Here is a 17,910-nt window from a genome sequence, read left to right as displayed (position 1 = left end):
TGCTTTAAGTCAAGTTTGCTGCCTGGATAATTTGCTGAACTTTGCCCAAATAGTACTTTTTTCCTGAAGGAAGATCAAGGGAGAATATATTTCATAATATTGTATTTATTTACAATAGCCTGGGTTTAAACATGTTACAAAAGAAGGAATCCAAACAAACCCCTTTATTGTATTTATTTGTTTAAACTTGCATCAATGGGAAGAGAACAATATGAGTGGATTGTCAAGATTTACATTCAAGTCACCACATTTTTATTTTTTCTTCCATGAGGCAGTGGTACATAGCAGACATTCCTGTTCACCACAGCACAATCCGGATATGTACAGCAATTCATATTATTATTAGACTCCTATGGAACAGACATAAGACAATACAGTGGATGAGGCACAGATACATTTTCTAATACAGTACAGTACATCCATTTACAATATATGTGATCATACAAGATTGAGCCATAGGGAACAATAGTGGCCTTAAAAGTAATAATTATGGTCAGAATGTAATTATAGCTTCTTATGTCTGTTCCTAAGGGAAAGACAGTTTGGCTTAACTGCCTTCATACATACTTCCTCCAAGGACCTAGCATTGCCAAAGTGCAGTTAAACAAAAGTGCTTCTGTTTATCTTTCACACAGAATTTCATCACAGTTCATTACTTGTGCTACAAAAATCCCATTACGTCTGATGCTGCAACACAACCTTTTTATGATGAAGCATTAAGCCTGCAGCTGCATGTTATACAGAACGCATTTTAAAGAGCTGCCAGAGGTTCTCCTTATTCTTTGCCATGCAGCTTGTATGAATCCATTCACCCGGTAAATTAAGTAAACTGATCTGCCTGTGCCGCTGAAGTGCTTCAAAAGTCTCTTTAAAAAACAAAACACAGAGTTCCTTTGGTACCACAAGTAGGATTTCCAGCTACATTTTCTTGTTCTCCGTACAACAAAAAACATACTGATCAGGGAAGATTAAGGCACAGACTTTTTTTTACATGAAGCAAACATGTTTCCAAAGCAGTCATGAGGGGGACACAGACCTGGCTACAGAAGCAGAAAAAAGGTTGGGAAGTATTTGCAAGTATTCAAACCCTTCATTTGAAGCAATGTCCTTCACTGATCCATTTAGTCCTGTAAAAATGTTTTTTTGAACTAGACTGATCAGTGATAAGATATGAAAGATATGTAAAGATTTCTACAGAAAGGCATGTAAAACCCCATAGAAATCAATGGAGTAGCACATTGCCAGGAAACTCTTCTCAACATACCAAGAGAAGTTAAAAATGTTTAAAATGTCCCCTCTCTTCCATAATTATGAATAGATTAATTTGAATTTGTATTACCTTTCTCTTTCTGTACCAGAACTGCACTCCTATATCATGATTTTCCATGTAACATTCACCTCTGTCCACCTAGCAAATCCCACCCATCTGCCATGATTGTCAGTTTGCAATTTAAACTCTCAGTAATTAATGGATAATTTATAAAGTAAAAGTAGTTTTGGGTCCTTTGGGTTAACAAAGAGCTTTAAACATATAACATTATGGTCACCATATTTTGAAATAGACCATACTTTAGTGAACTATTTAAAGGTATTATTTAGGCTATAGCAATGCTAGGTCAGTCTCATTAACTAATATATTACATTAGGTATGGAAAAGTTGAGGTGATTCATTTTTAAATTCTATCTACCACCAGAACTGTTAAAGCAACTTTGTAGTGATTGGATGTAATGCCAAATAAAGCAAACATAAAAGCAAGGTAGCAGAGTTTGTGTATTAATTTTGACATATACTTTGACTTTGATATAACACATTGCTTATAATTCTGCAACTTATATCAGTGATATCAAATTGGCCTTGCCTCACAATACTTTATACTTCAGGATGAGGCCATGCGCAGTCAACCTCTCCATCACCCTGTGAAGACATTGCTACTTTGCACAAGGCAGAATGACTATAGTTGGAATCAGGGGACGGGTAATGTTTTGTAGTATAATGCAACTTTTGTTGTTTTAATAAAACTTGCTATGCAGCTATACACAGTGTGTGCATTTGCTAACAGGAGGGTCTGATGAGGGGTTACCTTTATTAAAATGTTTGCAAATTGGGTGAAAACTCATGGTGGGCGTAATATCAGTTACCAGATGCAGAAAGCAATGCACCACAGAACCACCACACATATTTTGTTCTGTATACCAGACACAAACTCTGAGAGTTATATGTATGTAGTTGTATGTTTATTAGTAAAAGGCTTTTAAGACATACCTTCTGTGCAATTTCCTTGGAAATGTATACAATTTGTAGCAAAAGAAAAAACAAAACTTAAATTGACTAGATTTAAATCAGCCAAATCTGTTGGGGTGGGGGAAATGGATTTTACCACTATTAAAAAATGGTTTGACTGAACACCTCCCTCCCATACAACAGTGCTGAAAGCAGGATTAAGTTTAACCAAACCTTATAGAACTCTTCTTCTTAGGTTATACTGCTGAATTAATTTTTCCAGCATATGTTAATTCTGACTGAACTGTATCAAGTAAGGAAAAGACACCAGGTCCTCAGAGGGATAGGGCACTAGACAATGGGGGGGCAGATTTTCTGACCACAAAAGTGGCTTCTGTCAGAACTACGATGGGAGAGTGCCCGTGATTGACCGGAGACAGCAACTCAGATGCTGACGACAGCGTTGCGAGTAACCCGAAGTTGTCAAAGGTGGAGGAAAATACAAGTCAGCTTCAAAGAGAACTGCAGCATCTGAACAAGGAGGGGTCATAAGAGCAAACATCCAGTGACAAGAAGCAAAAATAAATAATAAATGAAAGAAAAAGAAAAAACTAAACTCTGCCAAGCCAATCATCTGGGATGACAATGATCTACTTTGGATTTTGCTTTAAGTTAAAAGTACACAGAGCAGCAGTTTTGGTTGCTTGTTCATTTTTTGTTTGTTTTTTTGTACACACATTTACAATATAGGAGATACCCCTTTAACCCTTTCATGCACACATTCCTGAAAATAAATTCAGACACATAGTTATTATATTTCTTATAGACTTTTACACTTAAATGAATGTAAATAGAGGGCACCTTCTTAGAAGTTCCTCATGCAGAAAAATGATAACAGCCAAATATGTGGTAGTGTAAAACTATTCCAAGCATAGTGTGTATGCAAAGAAATTGGATTGGTCCCTAAGGTGCTCATGCATGAAAGGGTTAATGTTATTTGTGAAGTCTGATTTTTGAGATTCATTGACAGAAAATACTCTTCAAAGGAACTCAATACTCCAAAGGCATTATGGAGTATTAAGAGAAAATGCATTTCTCTTTTCTTTAATGACTGGCAGCCATTTGAGAGCAAATGATTTTGTTAATTCTGTCTCGTCCCCACAATCAAAGTTGACATAAGCTTTTGTACTATGTTCACTAATAGGATGAGCCATCATGTTTCCCCTCCACTTAAGTATACCTCATCCTTTAAGTATGTCATTTAAGTCAAGCTATCTGCATTTCAAAAGAGAGAAGAAAAAAACACTTTAAATAGAAATAGGCTAAGATGTGAATCTACTCTAAGATACAATCAAATGTTTTGTTTTTTAAGTGCAAATTCACTGAAACACTTCTGATTATCCTATAGCTTTTTTTTTTCTCCACAATTATTTTTAAAAATCCATTTTTATATAATGAGGTAAAGAAAGTTTAACATTATTTTTGGATATAACCCCAGCTAAAATACTGGGATTGGGGTGAGGTGAGTAGGTGATTGGTTGGTGGGCTTAATTCCATTCACTTTTAATATCCACCCGTTTCAGTAATCAAATAAATCTTAAAACCCGACTTCCTTCAGGAGTGCATTCATATGAAGTTAAATGTAGGCAGTGCCAAAACACTAACAGTCCCCATCCAGGTCAAAATTAAATACAGACCCCTGAGGTTCTGTTCATGTCCTGTATTGGCCCTAATTTGTGATTGCTGCTTTTGTGTTGGTCTGAATCTCAATAAACAAATTGTTCACAAAAACATATAAAAACAATGTGCTTCAGAGACAGGAAAATAAATAAATTAAAACATGGCTAATTAATGTTTTACATTCCACTCAATGGAATTTTCTTGTTCCCTGATAAATGATAGCACTGCAAGCATTCTTTTACAGATTAGCTTCATACATTATTTAAACCCTGTCAGCTATTTCAGTAGTGATAGAATGAGCTATTCATTAGATTTCAGTGATAACCATGGATTGCCACACTTGTTTAATGTTTAAATAATAAATAAATAAAAATACATGAAGCAATGGCAAACGTATCCAGAACAAAACTTTAAGATTGCAAAGAGCTGTCAAAGTTGCTTTGTAATGTCTTCTTGAAGAACAAATGATTGCTCTCCAGGTATGCATTTTCTGTGCAAACACACAATTTTAAAGTTTCTTTCAGGGACAGATCCTGCAATCTGTTGTTAGTTTGTTTTTGTTTTTTTGGCACTTTGTTTTGTTGTGTAAAAATCATCTCTCTGCCATTTTTAGAACACAGAACATGGGCAGAGTGCTCATAGGAAATCTTTGGGCTTTGCAAATGCACATCTCTGGAGCCAAAAAGATGATTTGTGTTTCTTAGTGCTTCCAAACTGCAGCTACAAAAAGGGTGGGCATTAGATCTGCAACTGCCACAGAAGATTAGGGAAATCTTACATTTCGGAACACCCTAGTTACTGCCATGCAGACAAATTAAAGTTTCCACTTACATATACATACCTCATTATACCGCTGAAACTGTGACTGCTATTGAAATTGGCAGTAAGCAAGGCTGGCTTTATAAGAGGGGGCAGTATTATAATGAGGAACTGCAGACAGATTTATGCATGTGTGTATGTGCCCATATCAGTTTGCTTTCATGTAGAAGCATGCTACAAAGGGACATGCTGCATATGACTCTAATACATGGTATTGTTCTAGTCAATGTGGCATTATGATGATACAGATGTAAACCATTGTGCATCCAAAGGTAAGGTTAAAATAAGGGCAAAACAACTGCTCTGTGTGGTGGCTTCTCTCAAACTAATCTGCAGTGAAAATCCCATGGCTGTTGCTTTCTTTCTTATACAGCAGTGCTGGACTGCAGGATCGACTGTGGGGACAGGTGTTGGGAAGAAAGTCGCGACAAAGAGTGGGTGTAATCCACTGCTTCTGCTGGCAGTAAAAAAAGCACAGGCTTACAGAGAGAGGGCCCGAGACAAAAACCATGTGTTAATATCAGTGCCATGGCAACGCGAGACTGACAGAGAAGCCGAGAGCATAGTAGCTCCTCTGCGTCAGGTTGAGAGTCGAGAGGGCTGGGTGGTAGGGGATGGGTTTTGGGCGAAATAGCCAGAGAAGAGAGACAAGCACAGCATGGCCCTTCTACCTTGACAGACATCAACACCGCACCCCAATTCCTGTACACAACATAAAGCGTCTTTTTAAAATATATATATATATATATATATATATATATCTCCTTCCTCACCCAACAAGTATTTTAAAGTATTTTGTTAAAAAAAATGTATTAATGTCCTCTGCAAGGATCCAAACTGAACCTCTACCATCTCCCTCTCACACGGCCGTGCTCCTGCCGAACAAAGGGAAGGCGGTGGGGAGAGGGTACGTCCTGTCAGGCAGAGGCATGCCCCTGCTGAAGTTTGTGTTTGAGCGCCGGCTGTGCGGCAGCGTGGGGTGAAGGGGCGCTCTGGCCTGCATTTGCGAGGGGAGGTTATTGCGGTTCAGGTCCACCGTGGACAACAGCCGCCCCAGGGAGTCCCAGTGCTCCGACATGGGCAGGTGTATGAGGGAGGTGTAGGCCCTCTCAGGGAACACAGGCTCAGGGGTGCTTTTGCTGGTTTCGGGGTCTTTCGGTTTCCGGCTGGGCTTGCTGTAGACCCCCGCCCTGGAGTCGGCCAGGACCTCACTGTAGGGGGGTGGGGGGTCTTCCATCAGCACTGCTTCCTCGTAGCAAGGGGGCTTGCTGAAAACATCCACTTCTGAGAGGAAAAGAAAAGACAAAATCAAACAGATGGCCATGGGTTGAAATGATAGTGCTGTGGCAACTTAAAACTAGCACCCTACATCCACATCAGGCAATTGAGCAGGTCGCCCTGGTTATTTCTTCCCTCCCCCACCCCTATGATATAAACATCTCCCTTCTGCTTCAGTGTCTGCATCAGGCCCAGCCAAGCAATGGATGCGTTTGTGCCTCCCCCTGCTTGTGCCAATATATTCTCTCACTGTCAGAGTTGCTCACTGTCAGAGTTGCCCATTTTCAGTGGGTGTTTCCACTAGCTTAAGCGTTGTGTCCCAAGTTTTCTGGACGCTTCTAGTCTTTGGACAGATGTGGCCAAAAGTGTCTGTCTAAGGAAATGCTTTGTTTTCAGAAGGGGAGAATCTCAAGTGCCTGGGATCACACACAAAAAAAGTTTTATTAGCAACATGGTGTGAAGTCCATATATAGAAACAATTACTTACAGTTAATATCCGAGTGCATTAAAAACTTGGCAGAGTTTTTGCCAATCACGAATTTAACAAGATCTAGGTGCAAAAAAAACAAAAGAGTACAACAAAAATTAAGGAACGGTTACGATTGTATGTACCTGCGTTTATGGCATTACTGAAGTACAATACTGTGCAAAAGTTTTAGGCAGGTGTGAAGAAATGCTGTAAAGAATGCTTTCAAAAATAGATGTTTATAGTTTATATTTATCAATTAACTAAATGCAAAGTGAGTGAACAGAAGAAAAATCTACATAAAATCCATATTTGGTGTGACTACCCTTTGCCTTAAAACAGCATAAATTATTTTAGGTACACTTGCACAAAGTCAGGGAATTTGTGTCAAATAGTCAGGTGTATGATTAAATAATTATACCAAACAGGTGCTAATGATCTTCAATTCAATATGTAGGTTGAAACACAATCATTAACTGAAACAGAAACAGCTGTGTAGGAAGAATAAAACTGGGTGAGGAACAGCCAAACTCAGCTAACAAGGTGAGGTTGCTATAGACAGTTTACTGTCAAAAATCATACACCATGGCAAGACTGAGCACAAGGTAGTTATACTGCATCAGCAATGTCTCTCCCAGGCAGAAATTTCAAGGCAGACAGGAGTTTCCAGATGTGCTGTCCAAGCTCTTTTGAAGAAGCACAAAGAAACGGGCAACGTTGAGGACTGTAGATACAGTGGTCAGTCAAGGAAACTTACTGTAACAGATGAAAGACCCATCATGTTTACTTCCCTTCGCAATTGGGAGATGTCCAGCAGTGCCATCCGCTCAGAATTGGCAGAAAACAGTGGGACCCTGGTACACCCATCTTCTGTCTGGAGAAGTCTGGTCAGAAGTGGCCTTCATGGAAGACTGGCAGCCAAAAAGCCATACCTCTGACGTGGCAAAAGGCCAAGCGACAACTATACATGAAAACGCAGGAACTGGGGTGCAGAAAAATAGTAGCAGGTGCTCTGGACTGATGAGTCAAAAATTGAAATATTTGGCTGTAGTTTGTGCACTGAAGGGCTGGAGAGCGGTACACAAATGAGTGTCTGCAGGCAACAGTGAAGCATGGTGGAGGTTCCTTGCAAGTTTGGGGCTGCATTTCTGCAAATGGAGTTGGGGATTTGGTCAGAATTATTGGTCTCCTCAATGCTGAGAAGTACAGTACCATCAAGGAGGCATCGAATTGGCCCCAAATTTATTCTGCAGCATGACAACGACCCCAAATGTATAGCAAAAGTCATTAAGATGTGATGATCTCAACATCACAGAGTCTGTCTGGGATTACATGAAGAGAGAGAAGCAACTGAGGCTGCCTAAATCCACAGAAGAACTGTTGTTAGTTATCCAAGATGTTTGTCCAACCTACCTGCCGAGTCCCTTCAAAAACTGTGTGCAAGTGTACCTAGAAGAATTGATGCTGTTTTGAAGGCAAAGGGTGGTCACACCAAATATTGATTTGATGTAGATTTTTCTTCTGTTAACTCACTTTGCATTTAGTTAATTGATAAATATAATCTATTGACATGTCTATTTTTGAAAGCATTCTTACTTTACAGCATTTTTTCACACCTGCCTAAAACTTTTGCACAGTACTGTATATTTTAGTCGAACTTGCACTTAAGATTTTACATTTATAAACGCCATGACTAAAATGTGTACACTTCGTTAAATTATAGTTTGCTTTAATTAAACCACTGTTACTGTATGAATACATGTTTATTTAGTTTCAGCTGTAACTTGCCCTGGTTAAATTAAAAGTAAGTAATTAAGTAAATTAAAAATTAGAAACAGTTAGTTACAAACCTGTAGTAAAATAATAAGTGTCAAGTTGTGCCATCTACAGGGCATATCTACCAGCACATATCTTGATGATGATTACAATAATAATAATAATAATAATAATAATAATAAATAGTGCTACTTTATTGTTGCACATGGAAGAGTTTTCTTACTGTAATGTAATGCTTGTCTGAATAAAATGTTGTCTATACACGTTTAGCTCTTCCTAATATTTCTTAACAGAAACCTGCCTGAGTATTTATTATGCTGTCTCCAATCATGTAAAGCAGAAAGAATAAAATAGCCACAAAAGTCCTTTCCATGTCAGTCTCTATCACTCATAGTGTTATTTTCTGTCTGTGTTTTTAAAAGGAAATGTTAGGTTATCATAACCTTGGTTCCCTTAAAAAGAAAGGCAACCATTACCGAATGGGAAGAGCCTTCTGACCTGCCAATCATGTGAAAACTTGTAGCAAAGCTGAGCAATAGGGGCCCTGCTGGGAGAAGGAGTCCCACCCTTGTGCCTGTGAAGTGTCTCCTCCTCACAGTAGCAACCTGCCATTTCTGTGTCATGAAGCTTGTCTGGTAGAGCGACCCCTGAAGGGTAATCGTTGTCTTTCTTTTTCAGGGAACCAGGGTAATGATAATAACAATGTTCCGTTTCAATTCAAAAGACAACAATTACTAAATGGGAAGGCTATACCAGAGCTGTCGTGAAGTCTAGACACCTGATTTAGAACATAAGAACATAAGAAAATTTACAAACGAGAGGAGGCCATTCAACCCATTGTGTTCATTTGGTGTCTATTAATGAAGTGATCCAAGGATCCTATCTAGTCTATCTATGTAGAACTGCTGGGTTACAGTAGGTCGTAACCACAGAAAAGGGCATGCACACCCCTTAGAGACATCCCAAGAGCTAGAAATGCAGGTTCAGTTTCTAGAGAAACAGGTTCCAACTACTGGACACCAAGTTGGACCGTGACAGCTCAGAGGGTGATGGAAGGGCAGTTGAGCACCAGAGCACCATGGTGCCCACTCCCCCCCAGAACAGGGAGGTAGTTATAGTAGGAGACTTGATCCTTAAAGGTGTAGATCACACAGTGTGTTCTAGTGATAAGGAGACCCGCATGGTATCTTGCCTGCGTGGTGCTCAGGTTGCAGATCTCCTTAGTAGACGGGCTACTGGCCAAAGCCTGGGGAATTCCACTGGTCATGGTCCACATTGGAACCAATGACATAGGAAAAGGAAGGGCAGAGGTTCTGCAAGACAAATTTAAAGAGTTAGGAAAGAAACTAAAGAGCAGAACCTCCATGGTAGTTTTCTCCAAAATACTTCCAGTACCACGTGCATGGCCAGGGAGAAAGGCAGAGATTAGAAAGTTTAACATGTGGCTGAAATCTTGGTGTAGGGAAGAGGGTTTTAAATTTATGGAGCATTGGTCTTACTTCTGGGATTGATGGGACCTGTACAAACCGAATTTTGTGGTTACATTTTTGAACAAATGATCTGGAGGATTAGTGGTAGGAGTGTGTTACAGACCACCCAATTCAGATATTCAGAAAGATGTTACATTATACAATGTAATCAGGACTGCTTGTAGCAAGGATGTGGCTGTTATAATGGGGCATTTCAATTTCCCAAACACAGACTGGGAAAGCCCAGTTGGGACTACAGAAGTAGAGATAGAAATTGTTGAGATGGTAAATTACTGCTTTCTAACTATGCATTGATTTGATCTTTTCAAATGACCAGGATCAAGTCAGAGGGACACTAGTTAGAGAACCAATATGTGATCACAATATGGTTAGCTATGAGGCATACTTTCAAAAAACAAGGACCAAATCTAAAACAACGATCTACAATTTTAGAAAAGCAAACCTGGAAGTTATGAGGCAGCACTTAGAAGAGTTAGACTAGAGCACACTGGATACAGATTCAGTTGAAAATGGATGGTAATATTGTAAGAATATACTACTTGAGACTCAGGAGAAATTTTTACCAAAACATAACAAAACAGTGGCCAAAATGGTTTAATAGAGGTATGCAAAAAAGGTATCTATCAAGAGAAAGAAAATGTTGTATAGTGCATACAAAATGGATGGAGACAAAACAAAATACAAAAAATATGTTGAGCTGCAAAGAGATCTTAAGAAAGGGATCAGGAAAGCAAAGAGGGAAATAGAAAGAAACAGCTCTTGGAGCTAAAAAATATTTTTCAATACTACAACATTAAGAGGTCAATAAAGGAGGAAGTGAAACAGATAAAGGGCAAAAATTGAAGTATCTTGGAAACGAACAAGATGTGACAAATGTTCTAAATGAGTATTTCACAGAGGTTTTTACAAAAGAAAAAATGGATAACATGCCACAGGTTATGAATCTGTCCAGTCAAACCCTAAGAGAGATCAGGATAAATGAGGAGGAGGTACTACAGGGACTAGCAGAATTAAAAACAAACAAATCACCTGGGCCAGATGGTATATTTCTAACAGTACTCAAAGAAAGTAGGGAATTTATTTAAAGGCCACTAACTCAAATATTCCAAATGACACTTAGAACAGGGGATGTGCCAACTGACTGGAAGATGGCAAATGTCATACCAATCCACAGGAAAGGAGACAAAACTGGGTGCTGCTCCACTGCTAGAGGATTCAATCTCCGCCGCTGTGTTGTACAAACCTAGCAGGTGTATTGCCCTGATTGATCAGATATTATCCTAGGCCCATCGGAGAAGTTTGCACACACACAATGCAGTCTGGGTGAGCGCATGCAAGCGCATGCCCTCTTGGTGTAATCTAACACTGTCATGTTATTTGTCTAACAGCTTTGTTCGACATGATGTGCTGGAACTGTCTGAGTGCCAATGATACTCCTTGCAGCTCCTGTGCATTGATGTGGGCAGATGACCAATGACCGCTCCACGTCCTCTGTATGCTGATCCCATTCCAGACTGTGCCCCAGTCAGAGTTGGTGTTGTCTGTCGTGACGACTTCCCTTATGTGGGGACAGCCGATGGGGGATCCGAGGTGTAAGTTGTTGTAATTGTGCCACCAGACCAGTGTCCTCCTGCATGTGGTGTCTGTGTCTTGCTGGGTGCAGCCCATGGGTGTTTACCCAGAGTTGTAGCAAACCAGTCACTGGGTCAGACGGACTGAAGGATACACTGTGCAGTCAACACGCTGAAGTTTATTTTCTTCAGAAACATGTTGAGAGCCTTCAGATCGAGTATGGGCCTGAAGCTGCCATCCTTCTTTGGCACTAGGAAATTATTCCCAAGTATAACCCCTCCCGGTCCACTAGTTGTATGGCTTGCATCTTGCCTGTGCTGCGCGCTGCCAGCTGCGGTGGGTTTTTGTGCCTCATCCACTATTTCCCCTGTGGGTAGTGCCAGTGGCGTGCCTGGGGCTGTCTTCTTGGCTGTTGAAGGTCAGTGTACTTCGTCACCATCTCCTTCGCCTTAGCCGAGCATTCTATGTTTAGGTCGACAGTGGTCCAAGAAGTTTGACCAGGCGTCGAGGTGGATTCTCCAAGTCAAACAACTTAGCCCGTGATGGCCCAAGATGGCGTCTAGCTACCACCAAAGCCGCCAGTCATCTCCCTATCTAATTTTTTCCCCCTTCCCACAGGAGGTCGGTCATGTAGGCTGAGACCAGCTTTATCTCCTCCGTGTCAACTGCCATGCTAGGTGTCCCAGGTACAGCACCAGGAGGGACTGGGCATTTGCCACCTTACCCACAGAATATACACCACGTATGCCTTTTTTAGCATAGTATCTGTAGTGTAGTGTAGGATCTGTAGTCTGTTTGTTTGTGCATCAGTGCCCTGGGCGCTGGGACCCAGAAAGGGTTCTATGAAATACTGGAGTGAGAAGCCATGTAGGAGAGCATCTCCTCCTGTAAGGGCAGTGGCAGGGGGGCATGTTGATGGAGGGGCCATCAATTTCCTATGTCAATTCCCTCTCTGTCCAGATAGTTTCGAGCATCTCTCCCATTTGCCGCAGCAGTGCGGTTTTGACGTTTTTAAGAAAGACAGGAAACAAACAGGTTTCAGGTGTCCTGGTATGGGGTACATAAATGGCTGACTGGTAGCACCGTGACTAACAAATTAAACTGCATGTTTGCTTGTCAACCAAAAAATCTGTTTGGATGACTGATGGTTACTGCAACTGGAAAAGTCTGTCACAAAGTGCCACTTTACACAGCTCATCACAGAAGCACATAACTATAGGAATAAGGTTTTCCTGAAAAATGTTATCGTGTCTACGTTGAGGGTTTGACATCGATAACAATGCATCGACGTTGATATCGATGCAGACGTTGACACATGGTTATTAACGTCGAGGGCCACATCGATATTGATGTCGATGTTGGACGTTGATATTGATGCATCAACGTCAAGGATTCATGGAGAACAGCAGCTCCAACACACACTCAAGAATATCTGAAAAGATGGTACAAAGAGGTTATTTACACAGTAGATCTCTGTAGAGAAGACAAAGCCAGCTCTATGTGTGAGACTGCTACTGCACAAAACTTACCTCTGCAGAGAGGAATGAAAGCTCTGAGTTAATCAAAATTTCAAATCAATCAAAAGTCTCAGGCAATAGTTGAGCAAGCAAGCAGCTGCAGGCATGCAGCTTAAGGGAGTCAAATTAACATAAGAGAGATGAGTCAGTTATTTTCGTTCATTTAATAGATTTGTTCGAAATTATTAGTTCGTTCGCGAATTGTCCATCACTATTGTATTCTGGACTGCAGACTGTGAAAATATTTGGAAAGTATTGAAATACATACAAGGACACATTAACATACAAGCATACAATATTATCAAAATGGTTTATTTGGAAAATATGTGGATAATACAGCCACAATTTACATTAAGATATACACGTCTCTTTGTTCACTGTGAAAATCCGGTACCAAAGAAAGTCATTTGGACCATTCTGATTTATATATAATGATTAGTATTTATTTAGCTAAAACCTTTATCCAGGGTGATTTGGAAGATAACAAACAATGGTTCTGGGGGCAGACACACAGATCTGCTCTGGTTACTGTATGCTTGTATGTTATTTCAATACTTTCCTAATTATGTTCACAGGCTGCAGTTCAGAATACAGCCGATCGAATGTTAGGATAATGTTTGCAAATTCCAGTATTATTGCAAAAGCTATAGCAGTCTCCATTCTTTAAAACTGCAATCTCACAAGCAAAGATTGATAGGTACTTTCTCGGTCAAAGGTAAAGATGCTGAATGCGGACGCTAAAGTGCGTCACATTTAATGCTTTTAGCTTCACCCTACACCCTGGCTGTATTTGAAAATGCATACTACCATACTACACATATATCATTCCAACATTTCAGTAGTATGCAGTATTCATATTGGACATAGTATACAAATTAGTAGTATGGTAAAAGTACCCAGATGGATTGCTACATTCACCAAAATATGCAGAATACAACCAGAGGTCACAAGACATATACAGTACACTGAATCATTCATCTTTATACTGCATACTGTACTACTTACTACTCAGAACATCAGTATGTAGCATGCAGTATGTAGTAGGGTAATATGCAGTTTTGAATACAGACCCTCTTTCACTCCGAGACATCAGCACAACGTCACACAAAGTGCACACTTGTCGAAGGGTGTAGGGAGCAAGTGTGCGATTTGGGACGCAGCCCAGGTTTTACAAAAAGCTCAGGAACGAGTCCGAGACGGGCACAGACACTTCAGCAATGGAAACTAGGCATAAAAATCGATGCCTCTTATTTCTGTGCCATGCTTCTTTGCAGTCATGCTCATGTGATTATTATTACCGAGTGAATAGAGATAATCTATTTCAGACAGCGCTGGATTTATTGTACAGGATATATAAAACCCTTCAAAACACTGCTGTAAATAAGGGTGGGAGGCTAAAGTTTATTTTTAAACAAAGAGAAACCTGTGAGTGGAGGTGGAACATGTTGAAGTGCAGCTGGATTGAAGGCATATAATCTAACTGTAAAGAGTGGTTAGTGTGTGTGTGTGTGTGTGTGTCTTTATATCAATAGTCCACTGTGCCTTGGCTTTATATAATTTTGACCCACAGGTGGAGTCTAATTAATTCATACCAACATATTGCAGTGATGGTTGTACCTTAATAGTTATACCACCTTCCCCCAAAATTAAATGGTTATCTGTAATATAAGCATGCCAAATGCTGTGCAAGTTTAATTGGATAAAGACATTTCAGGTTCAGATGGACTTGTATGTATGTTTTAAGGACTGCGTTTCCATCCACGCACTCCTGTGGTCATGCAGAATGCTACTTGAAAGCACTTCAAGACACAAGATTATAATGTAATTTCAAAAACAAGTAAAAACTAAGTAACTTGTTTGAATAGCCGCCCAAAGCCAACCTACAACCACCCCTTTTCTGAACCTTCACTATATTTTTACACTTTCTGTTACAAATTCCACATGTAATTTAGGGGAAAACAATAAAACAATTACAGTTCATAAATGTTCCCTAACAAAAATATATATGAAATAAAATGGGACATATTTCGATTTCATCCGTGGTAAATTGTCTACTGCGTCCCCCCCATTCCATGCAACCTCGGGAAACTGGCCCTCCATCACCAGGCTCTGGGAACCCCTGACTTAAAGGAAAGCATAAATGAGGTCTGGATTCACAGACACAGGTTAACACTGGTTTTGGACTACCCCAATGTTATTTTAGATGGGGTACCTCAAGATTTGTGCTAATGTGTGAAGTCTGTGGAACCAGCTGTAAAAGATATGCAACACTTTAAAACTTCATTGTGATCCTAGTATAGCAGTTATGCAGCTCTGTATTTAGCCTTTCTTGTCAGTGACTCCACTCTAACCTTACTAACCTTTTGTAAAGTGCCTAGTCCTGTTAAAGTGCAGTACTCATCCTGACAGTAACAATATGCCACTATTGGGTCTGCCAACTTCAGCTTTTAAGTGACTAAGCTGCTCAAACTAATCTCAAAAGCATTTCACAAATCATTGCCTCAGTCAGTTATTTCCAGAAGTCTAAATTAACTGGTGAAAAGTCATTCACCACATGACACTTTCTGCCTTTTCCCAGAGGCAGATGAGAGGGTAACATGGGGAGATGCTTTTTGACTAATTGCTTGTTACTGATTAAAATAAACTACAATAAGCTACAGTCGTTCATGTAGGGCTGTGGTTTACAGCCCTACTTGAACGACTGTAGCTTATTGTAGTTTATTTTAATCAGTAACAAGCAATTAGTCAAAAAGCATCTCCCATTAGCCATTACATATGGCTAAACTATTTTGAAATATATTGAAAAGAGCCAGGGGTGCTAAACATTTTAAAATGATATATGTCAGGTAAAAGCAGAAAGTACTGTTTGGCCAGTATATTTTGATTAAATAACAAATGCTCTAGCCTACTGTTAGTGGCTGCTAAGGACCAGGTTTTGTTTGTTTGTTTGTTTGTTTGTTTTTTAAATCAAGAGTGCTTGAAAACAGTTGGTGGAAAAAGAACTGAGAGGCCTCCCCAAAATGAAAAACTGAGGAGCATTAAGATTAGGATTATAATTTCTAAACCCTGGTTGTCTCCCCACCTGGATTACTGCAACTCCCTCATGGCTGCTTCCCTGCATCTGCTACATGCCCTCTCCAACTCATCCATAACTCGGCTGCTCGTGTGGTGTTCTCTCTGCCTCAATTTGCACATGCTACTCCACTAGTCCAATCCCTGCATTGGCTTCTGATCTCGGCTCCCATCCAACTCTTACCTACCGTTGCCTCGACCAGACTGCACTGAGCTACCTTCAGACTCATCTCTCCTTACACTGCCTCCAGATTACTCTGGTCCTCCTGCGCTCACTGTATCCCCTCTCCGCTGCCCTTAATCCAGAGTCCGCTTCTTTTCCACCCTCACCCCTGAGTGATGGAATGACCTTTCCACTGACGTCAGGACCACACAGGCACACCACCTTCTGGCGATTACTCAAGACACATCTGTTCAGACTGTACCTGGTATATACAGTGAGGGAAAAAAGAATTTGATCCCCTGCTGATTTTGTACGTTTGCCCACTGACAAAGAAATGATCAGTCTATAATTTTAATAGTAGGTGTATTTTAACAGTGAGAGACAGAAAAACAACAAAAAAAATCCATAAAAACGCATTTCAAGAAAGTTATAAATTGATTTGCATGTTAATGAGGGAAATAAGTATTTGATCCCCTATCAATCAGCAAGATTTCTGGCTCCCAGGTGTCTTTTATACAGGTAACGAGCTGAGATTAGGAGCACTCTCTTAAAGGGAGTGCTCCTAATCTCAGCTCGTTACCTGTATAAAAGACACCTGTCCACAGAAGCAATTAATCAATCAGATTCCAAACTCTCCACCATGGCCAAGACCAAAGAGCTGTCCAAGGATGTCAGGGACAATATTGTAGACCTACACAAGGCTGGAATGGGCTACAAGACCATCGCCAAGCAGCTTGGTGAGAAGGTGACAACAGTTGGTACGATTATTCGCAAATGGAAGAAACACAAAATAACTGTCAGTCTCCCTCAGTCTGGGGCTCCATGCAAGATCTCACCTCGTGGAGTTTCAATGATCATGAGAACGGTGAGGAATCAGCCCAGAACTACACGGGAGGATCTTGTTAATGATCTCAAGGCAGCTGGGACCATAGTCACCAAGAAAACAATTGGTAACACACTACGCCGTGAAGGACTGAAATCCTGCAGCGCCCGCAAGGTCCCCCTGCTCAAGAAAGCACATGTACAGGCCCGTCTGAAGTTTGCCAATGAACATCTGAATGATTCAGAGGAGAACTGGGTGAAAGTGCTGTGGTCAGATGAGACCAAAATCGAGCTCTTTGGCATCAACTCAACTCGCCGTGTTTGGAGGAGGAGGAATGCTGCCTATACCCCAAGAACACCATCCCCACCGTCAAACATGGAGGTGGAAACATTATGCTTTGGGGGTGTTTTTCTGCTAAGGGGACAGGACAACAGCACCGCATCAAAGGGATGATGGACGGGGCCATGTACCGTCAAATCTTGGGTGAGAACCTCCTTCCCTCAGCCAGGGCATTGAAAATGGGTCGTGGATGGGTATTCCAGCATGACAATGACCCAAAACACACAGCCAAGGCAACAAAGGAGTGGCTCAAGAAGAAGCACATTAAGGTCCTGGAGTGGCCTAGCCAGTCTCCAGACCTTAATCCCATAGAAAATCTGTGGAGGGAGCTGAAGGTTCGAGTTGCCAAACATCAGCCTCGAAACCTTAATGACTTGGAGAGGATCTGCAAAGAGGAGTGGGACAAAATCCCTCCTGAGATGTGTGCAGACCTGGTGTCCAACTACAAGAAACGTCTGACCTCTGTGATTGCCAACAAGGGTTTTGCCACCAAGTACTAAGTGGAAGGGGTCAAATACTTATTTCCCTCATTAACATGCAAATCAATTTGTAACTTTCTTGAAATGCGTTTTTCAGGATTTTTTTGTTGTTTTTCTGTCTCTCACTGTTAAAATACACCTACCATTAAAATTATAGACTGATCATTTCTTTGTCAGTGGGCAAACGTACAAAATCACCAGGGAATCAAATACTT

At 40.6% G+C, this 17,910-nt stretch overlaps 1 protein-coding gene across 1 annotated transcript in view; it reads right to left on the bottom strand.

Moving 5' to 3' along the window:
• Nucleotides 1–104: 104 nt before the first annotated feature.
• prr7 (proline rich 7 (synaptic)) overlaps nt 105–17,910 on the bottom strand; it is a 30,249-nt gene continuing 12,443 nt past the window's right edge. The window contains exon 3 of the mRNA XM_066716425.1: nt 105–6,004. Coding sequence (XP_066572522.1) covers nt 5,580–6,004 — 425 coding nt within the window. The 3' untranslated portion in view covers nt 105–5,579. The remainder of the gene's footprint in view (nt 6,005–17,910) is intronic.

Source organism: Amia ocellicauda, chromosome 11 (genome assembly GCF_036373705.1).
Source record: "Amia ocellicauda isolate fAmiCal2 chromosome 11, fAmiCal2.hap1, whole genome shotgun sequence".
Lineage (NCBI taxonomy): Eukaryota > Metazoa > Chordata > Actinopteri > Amiiformes > Amiidae > Amia > Amia ocellicauda.
This window is presented reverse-complemented; position numbering and strand designations above follow the sequence as displayed.